The 24,668-nt window shown below is 42.3% G+C and overlaps 1 protein-coding gene across 2 annotated transcripts; it reads left to right on the top strand.

Annotated features, from left to right (window-relative positions):
• Nucleotides 1-13,075: 13,075 nt before the first annotated feature.
• PHOSPHO1 (phosphoethanolamine/phosphocholine phosphatase 1) lies at nt 13,076-24,150 on the top strand. Of its 2 annotated transcripts, XM_083147325.1 has the most exons (3): nt 13,076-13,220; nt 14,893-14,967; nt 18,962-24,150. In XM_083147325.1, exon 3 carries the CDS (start codon nt 18,971-18,973, stop codon nt 19,712-19,714), a length of 744 nt encoding a protein of 247 aa, XP_083003451.1. In that variant the 5' UTR covers nt 13,076-13,220; nt 14,893-14,967; nt 18,962-18,970; the 3' UTR covers nt 19,715-24,150. The 2 variants fall into 2 exon arrangements, with proteins under 2 accessions (XP_083003451.1, XP_083003450.1); XM_083147324.1 differs by lacking the exon at nt 14,893-14,967.
• Nucleotides 24,151-24,668: the final 518 nt, after the last annotated feature.

Below are 24,668 nucleotides of genomic sequence, written 5' to 3'. Positions count from 1 at the left end.
CCTGGCCGGGCGGTGTGATCACAGATATCAGCAGCGGGATGGGCAGTGCAGTTGCGAGTATTAGATTTCTAAAATACCTGTGAAATGACTGGCCAGGTCAGCACTCACCGCCAGCTAGTTAAAGCGCTAAGGACCCACTGCCCACTCCGGCGTCCCCCTGATGAGGATCACCACCAGCTGCAGCTCCCCGTACATGTGATAAATCGCAAGCGATTTATCACATATAAAAATTGGCTCATCAAGTGCCAAATTGTATGTGAGCCTCCCGGGGAGCTGCCGGGCAGCTCACAGGAGAATTGGGTCCGACTTGTCCTACCCAGAGAGAAATCCTGCACCGTGCAAGCCTATGAAGTGCTTAGCACAGCTTTTAAAAATTAGCTGGATCGGTGATTAGCAGCAGATCCATTTGCAAAAACATCAAATGATTCTTACAGCGTGTGCACATAGTCCTGGACTTACTCAATGTTTGCAAATGTCTGAAAGGGGTATAAATGGTACCACTATGTGCTTATAGACAAGTGATTAACACATGTACCTATGCATTATCATTTGCTACAGTGAGCAATTAAAAGTGATTTACCAATGTGTATTTTTCATACTATAACATATGTGAATGTCTTATGGGAGTGGTATAACACCCCGACAGTCGGGATTCCGATAGTCATTAGCCTGATGTCAGAATCACGTCTGCCGGGACTCTATGGGGGTCGTGGGCCCCCACAAGGGAGAATAGCCGCTGCCCGTGTGTCGGGCTTTTAGCAGTTGGTTTTCCGACGTCAGGGTAATGACTGTCAGAATCCCACCTGCCGGTGAGTCCTCCGGCACACTGTCTTATTGCCTAATTAGTACAAGTTGACATCCAGAATTCGATGTTACCAAATAGTTACACCCTAATTAAAACCCATTACCTTTATTCTTCCTACCTGAGACAATATGAGCCAAATAATTCTCTCATTGGCTGTGCTGATTCAGTCGGTTTAACAGCCAAAAGCAGAAATTAAAGGCTCCCAAAACATCTGGTATTAGCTTACTGCTTTCAGACCGCAAACCTGGGTCCAACCCTGTATTTTGAACAAGGGTCCATCCCTGCTGCAACTTGGGTCAGACACCTTTTACACTGCACTTTAACCCGGTTTATTCCCAGGTTGGCCGCTTTCACTCTGTACCCAGGTCATTACAGCAAAATCTATGGGTGTCATTAAAAATTGACTTTTTTCAGGCTCACAAACATAATGTCACAAAGTAAACAGCAGGGGCTGAGAGACACCCATATTTGCACAGGGGGAGAACCTCTCTTTTCGCTATGTATTTGTAAACCACAAAATACAAAGCTTTTTTTTACTGTTCCTTTTATTTGTCTGTGGAATTCTTCCATTCCCCTTACCTCCTCATCTGAACAAATTGAGGCTATATCTCTGCTCAGACATGTGCTGCTTGTTTTTCCGGGCTCTGGCCGCTGACCTCAAAAAGGAGACAGAGGGATCATCCAATAGCTGCGTTTGATGAATGCAGTGTTGAATAACCTGGGTAGGGAGATTTCAGACTGCACTCCAACCCGGGTTATAGTCGTGTTCAATCCTGGTCAAGACCAGGGATGAAATGCAAGACCCAGGAATTTTCACAGTGGCGCTTTCACACCGCACCCCGACCCAGGATGGAGACACAAGTACACGGCAATAACCCAGGTCCAGAGTGTGGTCTGAAAGTGGTATTTGTCTCTAAGGGCTGACGTTATAAAGGATCTATCACATCTTATTCAATACTTCTGCAAATGATAAGATGCTATATTACCCTTGTCTATCTACTGTTATACAACAAAAACACCCTGCTAAAATATGAATGTTCAGGTTTATTCTTGGTGCTACTTTAAAATGTGTACCTGAAACTATGACATAAATATTCAGGTGTCACATACAAAATTAATTGAAAACACCTACAGCTGGTTGACTTTGTAGCAACTGATATTCAGGCAAGATACAATTTCTGTATAGGATGATATCCCTTTGTGTATACAAACAGGTAATTAACCCATGTATTTAATACCAGTTGCTGTAGTGAGGAACTGAATGTGGTTTCCTGATATATATTTCCATACTATAAAATATATGAATGTCTGTTGCCTATCTTAGTGGTACCCAAACTTTCATGAAACATGGCACATTAGAGTAACTGCATTTTTATGGAGCCCCTAGGACAAAATATCCTTTTTGCTAAATTTGGAAAAACATTAAATTCTGCCTACCTGTCACTGGGTATGGATCATTAGGTCACCAGCATTATGGTCGACAAGCATTAGGTCGACATGCAGGAAGGTCAACATGAATTTAGGTCAACAGGGTCATTAGGTCGATATGGGTAAAGTCGACATCAAAAAGTCGACTTTTTTTTACCGGTATGTCAACACATTCAACATAAACGCTAAAATATAGCACCGCGCCCACTCGAATGGCTCGCTGTGCTCGTCATGCTTTGGGCTTGGTGCCTCGCTTCGCTCAGCAAACTATTTTATTCTCCCGCCATGCCCTAGTGGATGGTAGGGCATGAAATACTGCCTGTCAGCACATGTCATGTCGACATGGACACTGAAACGTAGCACCACCTCCCCTTGCATGGCTCGCGTGCACAGTGCCTCACTGTGGTCGGGACACTATTTTATTCTCCCACCACGCCCTAGCGGATGGTAGGGCATGAAATAACTCCTGTTGGCACATTTTGGGTAAAAAAAACAGTAAAAACAAAAAATGTTGACCTAATGACCCTGTCAACCTTAAGTCATGTCAACCTTCCTGCATGTCGACCATCATGCTGTTGACCCAATGACCGTATCCCCTGTCACCTGTAGGGTAAGTTATGTGTTGGTGTACGGAGTTGTGCTCCTAAGTATCTACATTTTAGAATCAGCAGCCACCAGCACTGGTTCTGTCTATCACTTTGCCAAAAAATAGTTTGATTTGATTCTGGACCACCAACCCAAGGTACATCTGCAAGAGCCTTGCGGCATCCTAGGATGCCTAGACACAAAGTTTGGGCCTGTTACTAATTTGACAACCAACCATCACTGTTGCCATATGGTTACACTCCTAATGCAATACTTTACCTTTTATCCTTTCTCGAAGCTTGTGGTACAGCGGAGGATCCCGTCCTGGACTGCACTGCAGTGGATACTCCCGGCATGCAGGCCCCGGCTGAAAGGCCTAATGTGGACTGTGAAGCCTGTCCGCCCCCATGGGATGTCCCATCTCTGGGTGAATTCAGCGGCCCGGGAGGCTCCCCATGGAGAAGGTATGGATCCAGAAATTGAGACGAAGAGGGCATAACTTCGGCCCAGGCCTCACTGACTCTCACTCTCTGATTTCAAATAGCCACGGACCTGCTCTGAATACAGCAGGGCAGCCCACCACTCTCTGCCTTACTGTTCAATTCTGCCCCACCCCAGCTTTGCATGGGAGCAATTATGAATTTCTTCCGTGGTCAGTAATTTTTTTTTTTAGCACACAATATACTATGACCTATATTTTTACATAATGGTAATACAATATTAAAACTTTAGTTAATGTGCTCCTCAAACACATGTCAGTGCAGCAACCGATGCAAATACTATGCACTAACATCCGTGACCCCTCTCTCAGGCACATCGCCGGCTACTGCAGAAACAATTATCTCATATGCACTAACATATGCGACAATTATTGCAAAGGACAGCTCTTGTGTTAAGAGCTGTCCTTTGCTTTGTGGCCGGCGATGTGCGGCGGATCCCTCCTCCCTCCTCTAGACCCTTACCCAGCTGCTGCTGCTCGGCCAGGGCTCCGCCTCCTCCTCCCTGCATGCGGAAAAGGTGCAGGGAGGAGGTCACTGGTCCAAGATGCACAGCACTAGGCTGCCCAGACACAGGTCGGGGGGGGCGGTGGCGGCGGCGCAGACCGCGCGGGGAGGCCGGGGACGTGAAGGGAAGCCCATAGGCTTCTATGGGGTTATGCCAGCTAGAACTGGTGTAACCCCCCCATGGGGTGGAAATGTAAAGAAAAACAGAATGTAAAAAAAATACATATAGAAATCAAATATTCTAAATTAATGTCACATTAAGGACAAAGAATAATTTCTCACAATATGAATAAAAAAAATGAAATTTTGTATCAGAAATAGGGCTTACATAATATGTTTATGGAGAAAGTGTATAAAACAAAGTCCATGGTTGTGATATGTCTTTAATGATTTAGGCAGCTTAAGCCAAGAAAGAGGCCATTTATTATTTTACTTTTCTGTTAAAATTGTTACTGCTTTGCTCTCTTGTCGTAGATTAAAATTTTATACTCCTAAACCTTTCACAACAAATGCTCTATAAAATTCAATATCAGACCAATGCTCTATAAAAGGTATCAATATCAGACCAGTGGTTCTTGAGATTACCGCGAGCAAACAGACAGACGCCTACAAGGGATTTTATTTTTATACTATGTAGAGATAACATTTATTTACAAAAGTAGTCTGAAACACATACATTTATTCAACTTGCAAACTATAAAACAATGATGAACAGTAGTTGTGTACAAATTGTAAGAATATAGTAAATAAAAAGTAGTTTGCTGTTTGTTTGCTTTGTATAATTGTTCTTGTGTGCCAATGTCTTACATTTTCTATTGGGGTATGCCCAAAATATACTTATCCCAGTAATTACATGACTAACAATATTTGCCTATTAATATATACTCAATATAATATTTTTCATTTATGCTTGCTGTTTTCTTATTTTGATATTTAAAATGCACCCAAGGAATTGTGTGTACAGATAGCTCAATGTACATGCAGCTTGTGCAATAGCTATTGTTTGGCGCTTTTTTTGTTATGTTTGTCAGAGACTTGTGAACTCCCAGCTTGTTACATACACTGCGGTTTGCAGCACACACCAATATAATTGCCTAATTGTGATCCATGATAATAACCTCAATATATTGTAAGACAGCAATCTATGGCTGGTCAATATCATCAAAGAAAATGAGTATGTTTTGAAATTCTTGAATTTCAAGTTGGAAAATCAGTTCATAAAGGCCCAGTAGTGAAAACAAATGATAAAAAAGCAAATACAAAAGGATCCAGGAAGAAATAGTCTCACCAACTGCTACTTATTTACAAACTGACTCCTTTTATGCTGCCCATACACTTGTGAGATATTGTATACAATCCTTCAATTTCGACCTCATCTGGCCGAGAAATAGAATGATTGTATGCACAAAATGTGTACAATTCAACGCGATGCGCGGCCACACTGCTCGAATGTTGCGTCTTGCGGTCTTATGTGCTGCACATAATATTTCTCAAATTGTATGTGTGGTTGAATGCGATTTTTCTAAACGGCGACGTGCGATTCTTGAAGAGTTCTGGTCACTTCCTGGCCCCTCGTCTTCCACCCACCCTGTGCACATGACTGGAGAGGAGGCTGGATGCACGCTGCTGGGCTCTCAGGCTGCAGGGCAAAAGGTAACTACACCACTGACCACCAATGTTTTTAATATTTTGTAAACAACACTGCACACCAGTTATACTCTATACTAATGCTGCACCTCTGCAAGTTGCTGGCTGCACAGGCCCATGTGCACATTATACTGCACCCGCTGCACATCGCTTAACCCCAGCGTTGCTGGGGCTTGCCTGGGCCCTGGGAGCGCTCCGGAACCGGCTCCTTACAGAAGGGGATTATGATCATCCCTTATTTAGACGACCTGCTGTTCAAAGCAGAATCAGAGACCAAGTTGTTGGAAAACCTGTCTATAGCAACACAGTTTTTGCAGGACACGGGATGGGTTCTAAACATGTCCAAATCCCATTTAATTCCATCTCAGAGATTATTATTTCTGGGGGTAATACTGGACACCCATTTACACAGAGTTTTCCTACCAGAATCCAAAGCAAAGGACATCCGTCAGTTAGTCCTACTGTTGCTGCAGGCTCACAGGCCTACAGTTTGGCAGGGAGTTAGACTCCTGGGCAAGATGGTGGCGACTTTCGAGGCACTTCGATATGCCAGGTTTTATTCCAGAGTTTTGCAATGGAACATTCTATCTTGCTGGTCAGGAAACGCAAAGACCATGAAACAGGAAAGTTTGATTCTCTCTCAGGAGACAAAGGAGTCTTTACTTTGGTGGACAGACATAGAGATGTTACAGCTGGGGCGGTCCCTTCGCTCTTGGGACTGGGTGGTGATAACGACCGACGCCAGTCTCAGGGGTTGGGGGGCAGTTGCTCTTCACCATCGGTTGCAGGGTCTTTGGTCCAAGCAAGAATCCAGACTGCCGATAAATATATTGGAGCTTCGTGAGCTTGGAAGACTCTTCAACAGGCCGAGGAGAGTTTGAAAGGCCTTCCTGTTCGAGTGCAGTCGGACAATGCCACGGCTGTGGCTTACCTGAATCATCAGGGCGGGACTCGCAGCAGGATGGCAATGCAGGAAGTCTCACGGATCCTTACCTGGGCAGAAAACAACATTCCGGTTCTGTCTGCTATCTTCGTTCCGGGGATCCGGAATGTAGAGGCAGACTTCCTCAGCAGGAAGGATCTGCTGGAGGGGGAATGGTGCTTACATCCGGAGGTATTCCAGGAACTTGTGAATCTCTGGGAGCTCCCAGAGGTGGACTTAATGGCATCCAGGAACAACTGTCAGGTTCCAAAGTTCTGTGCCAGGACCAGGGACCCAACTGCTTGGGTGGCGGATGCCATGACGGTTCAGTGGCAGTTTCACCTGGTTTATATTTTCCTTCCATTTCCAATGATACCGAGGGTGTTGAAGAGTGTGAGGTCTCAGCAGGTGCAAACCATTCTGATAGCACCAAACTGGCCCAAGAGGTTGTGGTACTCAGACATTCTGAGATTATCAGTGGAGTCTTGGCCTCTTCCTCTTTGTCAGGATCTGCTAAGACAAGGGCCTTTTCTTCACCAGGACCTTGCTCGTCTCAGTTTGACGGCTTGGCTTATGAGACCACCTTATTGAAAAAGAAAGGTCTTTCTGATGCGGTGATTCAGACTATGTTTAGGGCTCGTAAGCCAGTCTCAGATGCAAATTATCACCGAGTATGAAAGATTTACATCAGGTGGCGTGAGCGTCAGAGGGTATACCCCTCCAGATTCAAGGTACCCAGGTTATTGGAGTTCTTACAGGATGGTTTCTCATCTGGACTGATTTTACAGTCTTTGAAAGTACAGCTGTCCGCTTTATCTATCTTTTACCAGAAAAGGATAGCTTTTCTGCTTGAGGTTCAGACATTTTTACAGGGTGTTACCAGGCTAAAACCACCGTATAGGCAACCGGTGCCACCATGGGACTTATCTTTAGTTCTGTCTGTACTTCAGAGTCCTCCTTTTGAGACGTTAAGGTCAGCTGACCTTTAGTATGTGTCTTGGAAACTGGCGTTTTTGTTAGCCATTGCTTCGGCAAGGCGTGTTTCGGAGTTAGGAGCGTTGTCCTGTAAATCTCCACATTTAATTTTTCATGAGGATAGGGCTGTGCTTCGAACAATAGGTTTTTGCCAAAAGTGGTTTCCTCCTTTCATTTGAACCAGGAGATTGTGCTCCCGGTATTTTCCCCTACTGAAGGGACCAAACATAGGGACAAATTAAGAAAGTTGGACGTAGTTCGTGCCTTGCGAATTTACGTGGACAGGGTAAAGGATTTCTGCAAAACTGATCTTTTGTTGGTTCTTTATGATGTGCATAAGAGAGGTTGGCCTTCTTCTAAGCAGACCATTGCCGGGTGGCTTAGGTCAGTGATTGCCTTTGCTTATACCAAGGTGGGTAGACCTGTTCCTTCTTGGATTAATGCACATACCACTAGGTCAGTAGCTTCCTCTTGGGCTGTGCGTCATGGGGCTAAAGCGAAGCAGTTGTGCAGGGCTGCCACTTGGTCCTCTGTTCACACCTTTACCAAATTTTACAGGTTTGATGAGTTGGCGTCGGAGGACGCTTCATTCGGACGGGCAGTCTGATGGTACCCTCCCATAATACCGGCTCGTGAACATCCCAAGGTTAGCTGTGTCACCAGACTGGACTCAGAGAAAAGGGGATTTTTGTAAGAACTTACCGTTCAAACCCCGTTCTCTGAACCCAGTCCGGTGACACAGCGATCCCTCCCCTACACTCAGTAAGTCATGTCGTGCATATGTGTCATGTTATGGTAAGATTATTCTGCATATAAGATGTCGGGCATTGTACTGAGTTGTGTATCCTAGTGTGCTTTTTTTAAGACTGAACTGGAGCATGCTGGGGATGCAGAAGGGGAGGAGCCTGCAGCCAGAGGAAAAGCTTCAGCTATAGGTGCCTTGGCTCCTGCGGACCCTCCTACATCCCAAGGTTAGCTGGACTCAGAGAAACGGGTTCGAATGGTAAGTTCTTACAAAAATCCCCTTTTTGATGTGAGTGTGTTTCATTATTAGATACTTTCGTACATCTGCATATTTCAGAGGGGCAGGAATTCTGAGGTTTTGAGGCCTAGTAATGTTGGGCACTTTGAATGCTAGACCAGCGACCTTTCAAATTTGGGCGTGAGGTGGAGCCATAAATCCTACTTTCAACCTTGGCCTTTCTGGAGTCCTTACAGCACAATACAGATGATAAGAATTTAGACCAATAAGATCGTGCGCCAACAAATAGCAGCTTAGGGTTGACAGACAATGAAGAACCACTTCACATATACATACAATACCAATCGGTGTCTAGCAGTCCCAGAGCGCTTATTGATCAATGGTTATCTTCTCACTTTTTTGGTGTGTGTACCCAAAAGAGAAAAGAAGCTAATAGTGTGATACTGTTAACATCCAACAGATTAAATATGAAGTACAAAGGAGTTTTGCTCGTACCAGAAGGTATTGTCTACTCAATTTGTAGACAATAACGCTTATTTGAGGGGAATCTGAGTTCCACATAAAGATCCAATTCTTCTCCAAAATCCCAAGTTGCAGATAAGTGCTCCAAAGGATGAGAGAAAAAAGAATTTGGTGCAATACGTTTTTAATCACAACAAATATAAAAACAGGGTGTCACAGGTGGGACTGTATCAGAGGACTCTCACCATAACAAAATGTCTACTGACAAATAAGTAGACAAAAAGCGCATGTAGATGTTACCCCAGGCGTCCCCGGAATGCTGCTCCTGTCAGGTGAGGTCCAATGGTGTCCACCTTGCGTCACAAGCCGACCGGTTTCGATTCCCAAAGAATCTTTCTCAAAGCGTGTGACTTATCATTGCTATAGTGCCGGTATAAATACCCCCTTTCAGGTAAACATAAGCATGGCCTATTTCCAGACACAGATCAACTAACCTCTAAAAACCCACCCGTTCCGTTAAAAACACATGGTAAATAAAAGAAGTCCATATCGTGATTTAAAATGTGCTTGCGCACCAGCTGAATGGAATTATAGCGTCTTTTTCAGCTCTGTATACTTCCGGTATTTCCGTCCGATACCGGAAGCGGATATGACGTTTGCGTTCCATTGACCGACTTCCGCCTTGGTTTCCGGAAGTATGTGCGTTCCACTCGACGCGTTCAATCTCTCCCTATTTGATAGGTAGTGGGAGGGCTGTTGCCTTGGGAACGCGTTCTTTCCAGTCAGTGGAATGTTGTACGATATGGTACACGTAAGTGTCCTCAGAAATAAGGGACAGATACAATGAATTAATAATTGCAATAAAAAACAGGATAAAAACAATTTGATAAAATGAGCTGATAAAAGACTAGAGACAATTAATAAAAAGAGGAATAAAAATCATAAAAACCATTTTGTCTCGAAGTCCTTATTAAGACCACTCGGTATAAGTGTCTTATAATTAAAAATTAAGGACATCTCACTCTTTGCCAATTTTTTAGTAAAATCGCCCCCTCTTACACTCGGTATGATTTTTTGCAGTACATAAAAATTTTTGATATATTTTGGATCACATTGATGGCAAACTTTGAAATGAGCTGATAAGGCATGAACTTCCAAGCCCTTACGTATATTTCTTAGATGTTCTCCAAGTCTGATTTTAAAGGGGCGAGTGGTCCTGCCAATATAAAATTTTGAACACGCACATTCAATCGCGTAAATTACGTTGGATGAATGGCATGTCACAAAATCTTTAATTCTATATGGTTTGCCATTAATAACAAGATTCTCAATCTTCATCCCAAATGAGTTAGGGATGTTTTTGCACCCCATACATTCCCCACACCTGTAGAAGCCCTTTGAAGATGTAATGGCTTTTTTGGGGGAGGCAGGGCATAGACTCTCAATCTTCAATCAGAGTCTATGCCCTGCCTCCCCCAAAAAAGCCATTACATCTTCAAAGGGCTTCTACAGGTGTGGGGAATGTATGGGGTGCAAAAACATCCCTAACTCATTTGGGATGAAGATTGAGAATCTTGTTATTAATGGCAAACCATATAGAATTAAAGATTTTGTGACATGCCATTCATCCAACGTAATTTACGCGATTGAATGTGCGTGTTCAAAATTTTATATTGGCAGGACCACTCGCCCCTTTAAAATCAGACTTGGAGAACATCTAAGAAATATACGTAAGGGCTTGGAAGTTCATGCCTTATCAGCTCATTTCAAAGTTTGCCATCAATGTGATCCAAAATATATAAAAAAATTTTATGTACTGCAAAAAATCATACCGAGTGTAAGAGGGGGCGATTTTACTAAAAAATTGGCAAAGAGTGAGATGTCCTTAATTTTTAATTATAAGACACTTATACCGAGTGGTCTTAATAAGGACTTCGAGACAAAATGGTTTTTATGATTTTTATTCCTCTTTTTATTAATTGTCTCTAGTCTTTTATCAGCTCATTTTATCAAATTGTTTTTATCCTGTTTTTTATTGCAATTATTAATTCATTGTATCTGTCCCTTATTTCTGAGGACACTTACGTGTACCATATCGTACAACATTCCACTGACTGGAAAGAACGCGTTCCCAAGGCAACAGCCCTCCCACTACCTATCAAATAGGGAGAGATTGAACGCGTCGAGTGGAACGCACATACTTCCGGAAACCAAGGCGGAAGTCGGTCAATGGAACGCAAACGTCATATCCGCTTCCGGTATCGGACGGAAATACCGGAAGTATACAGAGCTGAAAAAGACGCTATAATTCCATTCAGCTGGTGCGCAAGCACATTTTAAATCACGATATGGACTTCTTTTATTTACCATGTGTTTTTAACGGAACGGGTGGGTTTTTAGAGGTTAGTTGATCTGTGTCTGGAAATAGGCCATGCTTATGTTTACCTGAAAGGGGGTATTTATACCGGCACTATAGCAATGATAAGTCACACGCCTTGAGAAAGATTCTTTGGGAATCGAAACCGGTCGGCTTGTGACGCAAGGTGGACACCATTGGACCTCACCTGACAGGAGCAGCATTCCGGGGACGCCTGGGGTAACATCTACATGCGCTTTTTGTCTACTTATTTGTCAGTAGACATTTTGTTATGGTGAGAGTCCTCTGATACAGTCCCACCTGTGACACCCTGTTTTTATATTTGTTGTGATTAAAAACGTATTGCACCAAATTCTTTTTTCTCTCATCCTTTGGAGCACTTATCTGCAACTTGGGATTTTGGAGAAGAATTGGATCTTTATGTGGAACTCAGATTCCCCTCAAATAAGCGTTATTGTCTACAAATTGAGTAGACAATACCTTCTGGTACGAGCAAAACTCCTTTGTACTTCATATTTAATCTGTTGGATGTTAACAGTATCACACTATTAGCTTCTTTTCTCTTTTGGGTACACACACCAAAAAAGTGAGAAGATAACCATTGATCAATAAGCGCTCTGGGACTGCTAGACACCGATTGGTACAATACAGATGATGCATGCTGCCCCCATAGGTGAGAAGTTCAACCAATCGGAGAAAAGAGGGTTGGACACAGATAGATAGGGAGGTTAGGGGGTGGGGGGTGCTTAACATATGTACCTAGCAGGTGCTAGAATTATGTGCATTGGGATGTCGCTGTCAGTCTTCTGACCACTGGCATCTCAAGCATCGGAATGCCAATAACATCCCCTTATGTGTACTCCATGTTGATTGCAGTTATGCTATCAGTATTCTTAATGCTCACAGTGTGCAGCTGCAAATGACGCAATATGTAAAGTGTATTCCGAAAATAGTTTTCTGTATTGACAAACTTTAGTTTTTGTATTTGGATAATTAAGCTAATATATTGTACCCAATATTGAATAAAATTATTCTAAGAATACATTTTTTATATATATATACTGCTGCCTTGAGAGATACTTGTTACAAGTGCTTAGCGCTGGTGGTAAGTAACCCCTATAATGTATAGAGCGATGCCCTTGCTGAGCCCTAGTAACAAAGATAAGACACTTTGGTTATCGGTCACTGTCCAGCTGCTGGAGAAGTAGATGCAGTGTGCACTGTGCAGGCAGCTTGTCTGGTTCTAGTCCCATGATATATAGTAGATAAGGAGGCGATGGGCTGAGAGGAAGAGGAGGGGGTGAGTGGTAGGAGCACTGACAAACCGGATAAAAGCAGAGAGAACTTGATCATCCCTCAGGAACCTGCCACTAGGGACATTAGTTTTTCACTAATAATAATAATATTTACAGCGATATTATTTGTGTAATAGTAAAACATAATGAAACGTCCAAGAGTAATGAATTATAATAGCAGACTGAAACGGGTTAGTTGGTGCGGGATAGGTGTAACCTACCTTATCACACCGCTATTTGTATTTCCCTTACGCACAAGGGAGAATGTGACATGGTTGTCAGTACTGTACTAGTTATGCCATTGCCCAGCCAGGGAGAGAGGACTCAAGTACATACACAGTTTGTGCACAGAACTCCACCAACACCGACACCGGAATCAGCGCCAGCGGCAGCCGCCCGCAGCTCTAGGAGCAGCGCCCAGCCCGACTCGTGTTACCTAAGATGGGTAGGCTATATCCGTGCGGTGGGCGTCGGTCACAGCGACATCCCGCCCACATGACAGCTTGTGAATGGAAATGGGCGGGGCATGTTGCTGTTGGATGCTGGTCGCCCCGCCCTGTTGCGGCGTCCTCTGATCACCAGCCAAGCTCCTATTGGCTGATCTACGTGTGACGCGAAGCGATTCAGCCGGTTCACATCTTGATCTTCATATAAAATATCGGGCGAGCTGAGAGTGACCGACTCGCACACAGGTCTTCATCTAACCCGGGAGGAGTGAGGAGCCATACAGACAAGAGCGTAAGATAGTGCTGACCCCCCTCTCCTTCATATGACTTGCACTGTCCTGACCTTCACTTATCACAAGCGGGGAGGTACCACTTGGGGTTGCCAGGGGGTTAACTGTTTAGAGGGCAAACATGGTGTAGGATCGACCACTGCATACTTGGGGAGGATAGCCCAATATTTGACGGTACAGGGGCAGCAGCCAGTGATGGCAGAAGAGCTGGATGCATGAATGAGAATTGGTCAGACGTGCACTTGCAGCAGCAGCAGGGGGCTTTTCGAGGGTATTGATGGATCTGATCCCAGTGATAATGTGGCTATAGATGGGATGTTCATGGAGTAAGTGATGGGAGCTTGCTTTCATGTTATAATGACTGCTGGGTCTATAGACCAGCATGGCGCTATAATGTTTAATACTGCCCTGACTGCCCAGTGCTTTCAGCTTCCTCGGGCTGCGCGATGGTAAAGAAGCAGAGGACACATCGATCCCTGCTCACACCCTGCTCCTGGCTGCATCTCGTACGAACCACACTCTCACCTTCCTCTTTTATGAACCCCTTTTCTTTCCTTCTCTGTACTCATAATCATATGGGCAGCACTCTAGTCTCTCTACCCTCTTCTATCCATCTATAGTCAGCCAGTGTGACAGAGATAGCACTGCAGGCAGCAGTATGGGCACAGTGTGTCCCAGCCAGGCTGACAGCTGTCTTCTGGGGAGGGGACTGCACTGCAATGCTGGAGATGTAGAACTCCTTTTATAGTTAAGATACCTGTTTGTTACATTTTGGCATTTAAAGTATCTGCTTAGGTTGAAAATGCATCATTTGCAGTGTTTATTATACCTTGCTTGTTGTATGTATTTGTGCTTATTGGGCATACTGTATATAACCACAGGAAAGTATACATCCTTATACTACAGATATTCAGGGGTACATTTACTAAGACTGGAGTTCTATTAAGATGGGATTTTTTTCTTAGCAACCAATCAATTTTTCTTAATTATTTAGCACATTCTAGAAGATAAAATATAGAGGGCTCCTGCCTGCCATGTCACAGGCTGTGTTTGAAAAATGTCAGCTAGGTGCTGATTGGTTTGTTATCACTCTCCATTAGATCACTTTTGAAGCTTAGTGCATCTGGCCCAGAATCCTATTGGTTGTTGCTATGGGCAATATTCCATCTTCCATAGAACTCTCATCTTAGCAAATTAAACCCATACAGTAGGTGCACTGTTTGAAATATGGTAATATATTTGGCCTTGGCTGGGACTCCAATTATTAACAAGAAACTGTGCAATGTTTATTAACCGCAATTGCCAGAATTGTATACTGCCGATGTTCTAAAACACAGGTTTTTTTTAATAGCAAACACAATTAGAACATATGAGTTGTTAGTTTTATGAATATCATATTGAATATTAGTTTCCAGCATAAGTGTGTGCATAGTATGCATTCATTATGTTGACATTCTGTGTGTCAATGTGGTCTGAATGTCAACATGATATAAAGTCCAGTTGCTAATGTCGACAATAGAATATTTACAGCTGATTTAAAAAATATATATGCAGGAGGAGAGCGCTAGTGATAGGAAACTGGAAGAGAGGGTTTGGCACTGGGGCAAAGGTATGGGGTAGGCACTAGGGGGATTAGATTAGAACTTGTAATACTCACCCCCATAAACCATGTAGGATCCACTGGAAATCATGCTGACATCACGCTTGACCTGAAAGACAGCGCTGGACCCGCCAAACTTGTCGTACCAGGTAAGTCATCACTAGACCACCACATTTTGTCAACATATTTTTATGCTTCAGGCAGTTGAAGCATAATCCCTAACAGAGAGCCCTTTAGATGCCCATACATTAGTGCAATTTGGGTTCTTTTTTATGCGATTCTGATGCATCGTGCCAAGACACCGGGTGAAAAGTGTCACATCGTATGTGTTTAACTTTCTATTTTAATCTGATGCATGGACCTGTACACATTGGAATGGAGCCGGAGATCGCCATGGCTGCCATAAAGATTTATCGGATCTTGCAGCCATGAATGGGATCACATACAATACATTGTATGCTAAAAGTCTACTTACGTTGTATCATATGCGATCCTTACACCCGGGAAGCTGCTGGGGAGTTCAACGGAAATCGCATTCGACTTCAAGCCTTTAAAAAGTCCCACTAGTGTATGAGGGCTTTTAGAACTGCAACAACACATGGGTCTAGTACAGTGACGGCTAACCTTGACACTCCAGCTGTTGTTGAACTAGACATCCCAGCATGCCCTGCATCAGTGTTAGCATGTACAAATAGTAAAACTGTTACAGGGCATGCTGGGATGTGTAGCTCAACAACAGCTGGAATGTCAAGGTTAGCCATCACTGGTCTAGTAACTTCTCCTGGATCTCCAAATGAAAAAGTGTAGAAATGTCCCAAGGCGCAACCAGTCCCTGCAGCCACAAATCCAATTGGAGGACCACTATGTAATCCTCACTCAAAGGTATTCCAGAACAGAAAGTGGATCTGTTGGCGCTGAACTTGTTGGTCTCCATATCAAGTAAAATCCTCGTGATGTGGGGATGTATATAAAGAAAAAAATTGGAAAAAAACAACTTACACAATTTCCAATTTTTTTCTTTATATACATCCCCATATCACAAGGATTTTACTTGATATGGAGACCAACAAGTTCAACGCCAACAGATCCACTTTCTCCTGGATCACATGTTATAGGCCTAAATGGGACATTTTTCCCATTATAAAAAGGGCTTAGATTGGATAGCCCTATACTGACCATCAGCCAAAAACCGCAAAAAATACAGCCAGTATTTGGCTGAGGCAGGTAAAGCATAATCCCAGATAATTGGCAGCTATCAAGAGTAATTGGATAGCCCCATGAATCCACTAGCTGTGGTAATTATTGGGTAATGGCCTAAGTATCTCTTGCACTGTTCACTTAAATCAGGCATGTCCAAACTATGGCCCTCCCGCTGTTATGAACCTACAAGTCCCATCATGCATTGCCAGAGTCTTGCCGGAATGTGTAGTTTCACAACAGCTGGAGGGCCACAGTTTGGACATGCCTGACTTAAATCAAGCCAAATTATGTTAAAGCCATGATAACACATGGGTCCGATAATTTATCCTGGATCCCATTCGCTATTGGACAAAAATGGGCTATTTTTCTCATGATAAAAACAGACTTTACCTAAATAGCCCATTAAAAAACATTGGCCAAAAAATGCAGAAAAAAAGCCATTATTTTTCACAAGAAAAAAGATTGCAACTAATCGGACACCCCCTTATTGTGACACATCACTGCCATATAAAGCTGTTTTGAAGACACAGATTATCTCAACAAACACTGAGGTACATTTAATAAGACCGGTATCCTATTACATGAGTTAATTCACCATGTGGTAATAACAGGCTTTTTAGAATAGAATAGATAGTATTATCGGACTATCTAGTGGTAATTGACTTGTTATCCTTGAACAACACATGGGATCCAGGATATGCTCCCAGACCCATGTGTTTTTGGGCCCAAAATGGGTCTCCTGGAGCTGCTTTTCATGCCTCAAGCAGATTCCCTGATATGTGTGTTGGTTCACATTGCTTATTGGATTGCCCTAGGGGGATCCATTAGCTGTGGTAATTTAGCACAGCTAATAGGATAGCACCTTGATTGCCGGTGTTTTGAATTGTGTCCTGAAAACTGCCATATTAACTAGCGATTTGAAGTGCCCTTGTGAAATCAATGTTTGGGAGGAGCTATCTGGACAATCAACAGATCAGGAATCCCAATGCATTGACTATCATTGCAATCATTATTGAATAAGAGGACACAAAAAATTACTGATTATTTTATGAGAGCATTATTATTTAATGAATACTTTAGAAGTACAAATGAATGTTTAATTGTATTAATAGAATGTTTGCTAATGAGGACAAAAAAAGTAATTTATGGCAAATACTATTTTATGCTACTATAAATGTTTTCAACATCAGAACAGAAGACTTTTCCCCCATAAAAAAAAAAATTGTTTGTTCCCATTTGAAAACAATTAATCATTTCAGTATGAAATAAGTATACTAATAAAAAATATTAATGCAATAATAAAATATAATTAAATCTAAAGGTGCACACACACAGGACACGATCCAACATTGTTACCGATGGTTTCAAAACGTTCATCGTGCGTACACACAAAACAATTTGAAAGACTTCACAAAAGATTGGTCTATGATGGCTAACCTTGTTGATCTACAGGTCCCAGCATGCTAGTTTTACTATTTGGTCATGCTAAAACTGATGCAGGGCATGCTGGGATGTCTAGTTGAACAACAGCTGGAGTGTCAAGGTTAGCCATCACTGGTCTATGATCTTCCTGCATGCAGGAAGGATCATAGACCTATCTTAACGATCAGCGGGTACGCACATTGTGAACGATACACGATCAATTGGAAACACCTACATCTTGCTTCAAATCTTTCCATGTGTATGCACCTTTAGTTTGGAGCCCTAATATATTCAATACATAATAATGCCCTTATATAATAATCAGTGGTGCTCCTTTCCTTTCTGAGCAATGGGGTTGGCTGATCTCCATTCAAATCATTGGCCTCGCCCTCCCAGTGATTGAAATCTGATGTCCTTAGGAGGTTGAGGTCAAGTCCAATGGTAATAGGAGGCAGGGCTTAGAGCTGATGACTTCTGTGATCTCCATTGACTGAAGCCCATACAAGCCAGAAATTACTGATATTATGGCAGGGGGGGTGGCTTCCCATGGCAAACACTCACCCTGCTATCACGGTCCGGACTTCCAGAAAATACCTCCCCTAGGATTTCCTGTATGGCTGTGCTTAACCCTTTGAGTGTCAACATATCTGTGAGAGATGTGCAAAAAAAAATGCGTGTCAACATCTGTAAGCCATGTGCAAAATATCCGCTAAAAATTCCAGCGTCGCTCACATTTGTTATATACACTTGAATAAAAAATGTTGTGTATTAAAAGTTTATATTTCCTATATAAGGTAAACATTATAGATCATTATGATGAATAAAAAATGTTTGCTTGGCAATTTTCACACCAATTTTGACAAATTCACTTGGCACTCAAAGGGTTAACAGGGAGTGCTTCCAATGGGAAGTTACTGCCACTGCTAGGCAGTCCCCCTTGTAACATTGACTACTATGCTAAATTGAAAAACCATAACATGGTATTGTAGTAGTGTATAGGTGGAATGCAGTTGTTTTTTTTGCGCCCAATGGAGCTATTTAATTGTTGTGCTGAATGATGTGAATGTTGTGAGTGCCGTGGGCTCCTGACGTGATAAGCACAAATCCTGAAAGTCAGGCTTTTGGGTGCCCTATTTGCAGTCTCTAAAGCGTACCCAGTACTTTAGATGGGTTTAGCTAATTATACAGCTAAGCTCGGTGCATCTGGGGGCGATAAGTATTGGGTGTCTAAAACAATTGAATAGCTCTGTCCAGATTGGATTACCTCATAAGGTTTTTAAGAATAATGTAAACAAGACTAAAACAAAGGTTCACTGAGTCCTTGCTTACATTCCATATACAGTTAACTATTTAACTATTATATGTATGACAAAAAAATATTTTTTTCTGTTTTTATACTTGTGCTTTATTCCCTGAAGTAAAAAACAAGTGCCTTTTGTGTATTTCATAAACAAACTGCCAGGATGGCATGCAAAATTGTTAACCCATACAGCTAACTGACCATCTTATTTACTTATGTAGGTGATAAAGATGGCAGCCCCTCAAAAATACCTCCTGGTTTTCGACTTTGATGAGACAATTGTCAATGAGAACAGTGATGATTCAGTGATTCAGGTGGCACCAGACCAGGAGCTTCCTGATTGGTTACGGGAGACCTTCAAAGATGGCTATTACAACCAATACATGCAGAGGGTATTTCAGTATCTTGGGGATAAAGGTGTCAGATTGGTTGACCTCAAATCTGTTTATGAAAAAATCCCACTCTCACCTGGAATGCCTACTCTCTTTCGGTTCTTGGCCAAGAACCAAGATAAGTTTGAGATCATCCTGGTATCTGATGCTAATGTGTTTGGCATTGAGAGCAATTTGAGAAGCTATGGTTATGATTCACTTTTCCGCAGGATAATTAGCAACCCTACTAATGTGGAAAAGAGTGAATATTTAACTCTAGGTCCTTATCATACACATAGTTGCTCACAGTGCCCAGCTAACATGTGCAAGAGAAAAATTCTGTCTGAATATCTCAATGAACGATCAAAAGAAGGAGTGAAGTTTGAAAACCTGTTATATGTTGGAGATGGAGCCAATGATTTCTGCCCGACTGCTGCATTTACTTCCACAGATGTTGCTTTCCCACGAAAAAATTATCCCATGCACAAACTGATCAGAAAGATGGAAGAGAAACAGAAGGGAGCTTTCAAAGCTAGAGTTGTCCCTTGGGATTCTGCTGATGTGGTTGCACAATATCTACAGGCTCTTCTAAACAAGTCCTAGGAAGAGAGAAGAATATGAAAACATTTTATATCAGAATAATGACTGTGAGCCTTGTAAATCTGGCTCAGTGTTTACGATCAATCCTACTATGCAGTTATTATAACTTCCAACCTCTTATCTTCACATGCCAATGTTCAAATCTGCTGTTTCCTATCAGTTGGGTATGACGTACTGTTCTATCCTAAACTTTACCCATATATTCCAGTATTGCATATGAATTTGTCTTCACTTTTGAAGAAACAAGTTATTTACTGTTTAACTTAACATGCTCAATCCATTGCTAAAGCATGAAGATGCAGTTTCTTAATACCTCAAAAACTTCTATAGAACAAAAGCCTTTGCAATACATACAAAGAAAGACAATATTGCAGAACATGCAGAGTGTTCCAGGGTGTAGCTAAATAACGAGAGTAGGGTTGTGAATTATAAAAGGAAAAGAAGCCTGACAGCTGGGATTTCAAAAGTCCTACAGGGTGACCTACAAACAATGCTCTGGACACTGTTCACAATCAATAAGTAAAATGTACAGTAATTGTGGAGCAACGGTGGCACTCCTCTGAATAGCAATCTTCCTGCTGCTGTAAGGGTTTGTGTACCCAACATCTTCGGCAACAGCACAGAATGGAAAGACAGGAGGAGGTCTGCCAATGGAGTAGATCATAGCAAAACCATAATCATAGTCATAGTCACCATAACATCTACCTATATAAGTAGTTTGCCATTAAGCCAGGGCTAATTTATCTCATAGGACATTAAACATTATATTGGGCTGGGTCTCTTTCTTCACATTCACAATAACATTTTTGTCAAGTCATTTCAGAGCAAAAATGGTTCACCAAGGACAAGAGCAACACATTGCACCACTGAGGACTGGTGGTACAAATATCTCCAGTGAACTATATAAATAGTATAAAAAGTAAACTCTATAGTAAAATCACTTAGATATAAAATAATATTTACTAGCGGCATAGTGACACAGTGCTTGCTGTCTCTAGGTATAGTATATGCGTTCCCTTCCAAGCAGGTCACTGTCTGGAAGGTTCCATTTCTTTCATCGGGTTCTCTTGTTTCCTTCAACAGTCGGAACCATTCACTGGTTGTTGTAAGAAATATTAAGCTGGGAACTTTGAATGATTCGGCTAATTCCAATGGTTCAAACAACAAATCGTTCAAATCATCTAGTGTGTATGCACTATGGGCCAGATTCAGACCTGATCGCTGGGTGGAGAATCTTCGGAGCACAGCGATCAGGTAAACGCTGCCAGGCCAGAGTTCCCTCCAGCCCCTGTGCACGGCTCTGAATACATTTGCAGCCATGCACATGGGGAAATCCATTTGCAATCACTCACCATCAAATGGATTTCCCCCTGTTTGCAACAGCCGAGTAAGTCTAGAGCCGAGGAAGTCTAGACTTACTCGGAGCTGCCATGGGGGGATGGAGACCTCTGGGGGGAGATGGAGGCCTTTGCTGACATCAGGAGCCCTCCCAACAGCCGGGCGTTGCCAGTGGTTTCTGGCATGTGCCACCCACAAATGGCCACGGCTAACAATCACCTTGCAAACGGCCACTGATGGCATGCCATCATTGGCAGGGGGACCCAGCACACTGCGTACTATGCACATGCGCGGCCATTCGACAATTGCTTGTGCTGGGAATTCTCAGCCAAATCTGAATCAGGCCCTATATCGCTGAGAATGCACGCTCCGCACATCATCAGTGTCCTCCTCCATTGTCTGTACATGCAGCTCAATGTGAGGATATTGGTAACAACAGCATACTCCTGGATGTGGTCAATGATATCTTTTACAAGATTGTACAGTGTGTACACACTGTATAATTTCTCCGGGAGTTCAAGGGAAGTCGTTGATGACATTGCATTGTTCGCATGTCATCTAGTGTGTGCCCAGCTTTAAGTGGTGTACACACAGTGAAATTTACTTTCAATTCAATACTGATTTTATCCCAATCGAATAGCATTCTATTTAGACTATATACTGTAGTTTTGCCTGCACAGTCTATTTTTCTAAGACATGGAGTCTCAAACTTGATCCTCGGGACCCCACACAGTGCATGTTTTGCAGGTCACCCGACAGGTGTACTCATTACTCACTGACACATTTTAAAAGATCCACAGATTGAGCTAATTATTTTACTTGTGATTCTACGGACGGCAGGTGGCGATCCGTATGGAAGGCGGGGATTCGCCTGCACGGTTGCGGCCGCATATTCTGATCGGGCCGCACCGATCAGAATAAGGCCCTCTGTGAGGAGACCTGCAAAACATGCACTATATACATTGGGGAAGGACATTTTGGCTACATAAATAAAGATAAATATAATAATAATTGCTCATCTGTGAAGGATGATACCATGCTGACTATATGAGCTGTTATATACTTCACTTAGCTTAATTCCTGTTTTTATGTTGACTAAATGGATTAAAACATATTCTGTTCCATTAGTACTACAATTAGGTATAGCACTACTCTGTCTTTTCTTTCTATTCAATATCTGTGAGAAATTATTCTTGAACTCAGATGTTACAATTCCTATTAAATAATTCACTTATGTTCAACAGAATCTTGCAGATGTCTGTTTGCATTGTTCTGCCATCTTAATAAATAGGAGGAACACTGTACGAAATTTAAGCAATTTTACATTATAATTAATCTTATGGTGTAAAATAATGGCCGTGATGCACATCATGGCTAAAATTACATAGTTATTTACTATATGAATTTGTGCAGTGGCATGTAACAAACAATCTGATTTGCACCAATCAAAGCTTTGATCTGATTAGTTGCTATGAGTTACTACATATTTCCTATTTTATACTTTGTCTGTAAAGAATGTCCATAGATTTACTAAAAGAGGAGTACCGTAACTTTAAGAAAACTATCTAAAATATATATAGAAGATAAGAGTATAATTTTATTATATATTTATAACGAATTTACAGTTTTCAGGAAAACTTGTAAATGTACAACCATGACTCATGTTAGATTAACATCAATTAATGAATCAGTGCTGATATCTCTGACAGTCACTTGTTGCCGATATTAGGTTGAATTTACATTTGACCCATTGGGGGAAATTTACTTAGATGTGTATTCTACTTCACATGTGATTTTGTTATGGGCAATCAGAATCTACTTATTTATTTAGCACCCTCTAGAAGACTGTAGACAGGCCCATAGCAACATCACATGTATAGTAGAATCTTAGTAAATTTCCCCCATTATGTCAATCTGACCATCGCAAATTTCATTGAAAAAGGCCACGAAGTTGGCAATTTAGCATCCGCTTTCGCCAGTGCGGTTTTGGCTTATAAAAAATAATCTGCAGAGGTGAAAATGGCCACTAAATTGTTAGATTTACATCTGTTTTCGCCAATCCGTGGCCGCATTGACAAGGTGTGTGCCGATATTTCTGACAGACATTGAATTCCCCCCCTGTGTGTCTTTACTGGCAATTTGCTGCAACATGTTGGAACTGGATTTCATCAGGATCAAAGTGCTAATTAGAAAGAATTTAATATGGCATATTGGGAAAATGAGACCAAGTTTTGTATTTTACTTCTCATTTAATAAAACAATGCATTGATTTGCAGTTTAATACAAAGGGGGGTTTATTCAGTCCTGATCACAAAGCTGCTTTTTAGCAAATGGACATGCTGCACAGCAAGTGGGGTAACGTGCAGAGAGAGATATGGACCCTACAGGTAAACGGTCACTAGGTCTACAACAACTAAGTCAACAAGCATTTGATCGACATGACTGAAGGTTGTCATGGAGTTAGATCGACAAGGTCATTAGGTTGTCATGGGGAAGGTTGACAGTCAAAGGTTTGCTTTTTCTTTTTGAGCCGACAGGCAGTATTTCATGCCCTACTATCCACTAGGGCATGGTGGGAGAATAAAATAGTGTCTCAAATGTAGCAAGGCACTGTGCCTGAAGCATAGTGAGCCATGCGTGGGGACGATGTGCACTTTTTTTGTGTCTATGTTGACGGTGTTGACCAATGTATGCTGAGTGATCTGTCAGGGCCAGTGATCTCTGTTGACAACACTGGCCCCGACCAATTTATAACTAGCATGCAAGTTATTAATCAGCAACAGATACAGGCCGGTATGGTCGCTGTGTATCCTACACATTTTCTGAGCAATTTAGTAAATTATGTAAAATCACTCAGAAAATGCCTGAATATAGCTCTGTGTGTAGGGCCTATTAGATATAGGTGACTTATTTTGTACTGTATCTGTGCAGGGTTAATACTGGCTGCTGTTTCAACACACCTAACCCAAATCTAAAGATGGCCATACACTACTGTGGGAAGTCGTAGCAGTGATGGCAAGCCGATCCCTCTTGAGTCGCCCGATACCTTCCCGGGTGGAAGGCCACTTTTTCACCTAATTCCAACAGATTGGGACGAGAATTTGGGTAAAAAGTGACCAAATCCAAAGTATTTGACATCCAATCCGATGCACAGTTCAGTGCAAATTGGATCGGTCAGACCTGCTGCACGTCCAACCTCCGATATGGCCCCCTACCAGCAGCGAGGAACAGGATCACATGCAATACATCACATGTTACATATTGCATGTGATGCTGTTCCTCACTGCTGGGAGGGGGCCATATCGGAGGTTAGACGTGCAGCAGGTCTGACCGATCCAATTTGCACTGGACTGTGCATCGGATTGGATATCAAACACTTTGGATTTGGTCACTTTTTACCCAAATTCTCATCCCAATCCATTGGAATTGGGTGAAAATTGGCCAAATCGGACTAGTGTAGGGGGTCTTTACTATCTTTGCACTTGTTGTATTTGCTCCACCTGCAGTGCACATGCTTTTATCCATTTGTCAAAAAAGCAGCTTTGTAGTCAGGTCTGAATAACCCCCAATGTTTGTACTGTAAACGTTTAGGGTTTTATCTGCATTTTGCACTAAGGGT

The sequence above is a fragment of the Crinia signifera genome, chromosome 6 (assembly GCF_055691185.1).
Source record: "Crinia signifera chromosome 6, ASM5569118v1, whole genome shotgun sequence".
Lineage (NCBI taxonomy): Eukaryota > Metazoa > Chordata > Amphibia > Anura > Myobatrachidae > Crinia > Crinia signifera.
Note: the sequence above shows the minus strand (reverse complement) of the source record. Positions and strands in the feature narration are given on the sequence as shown.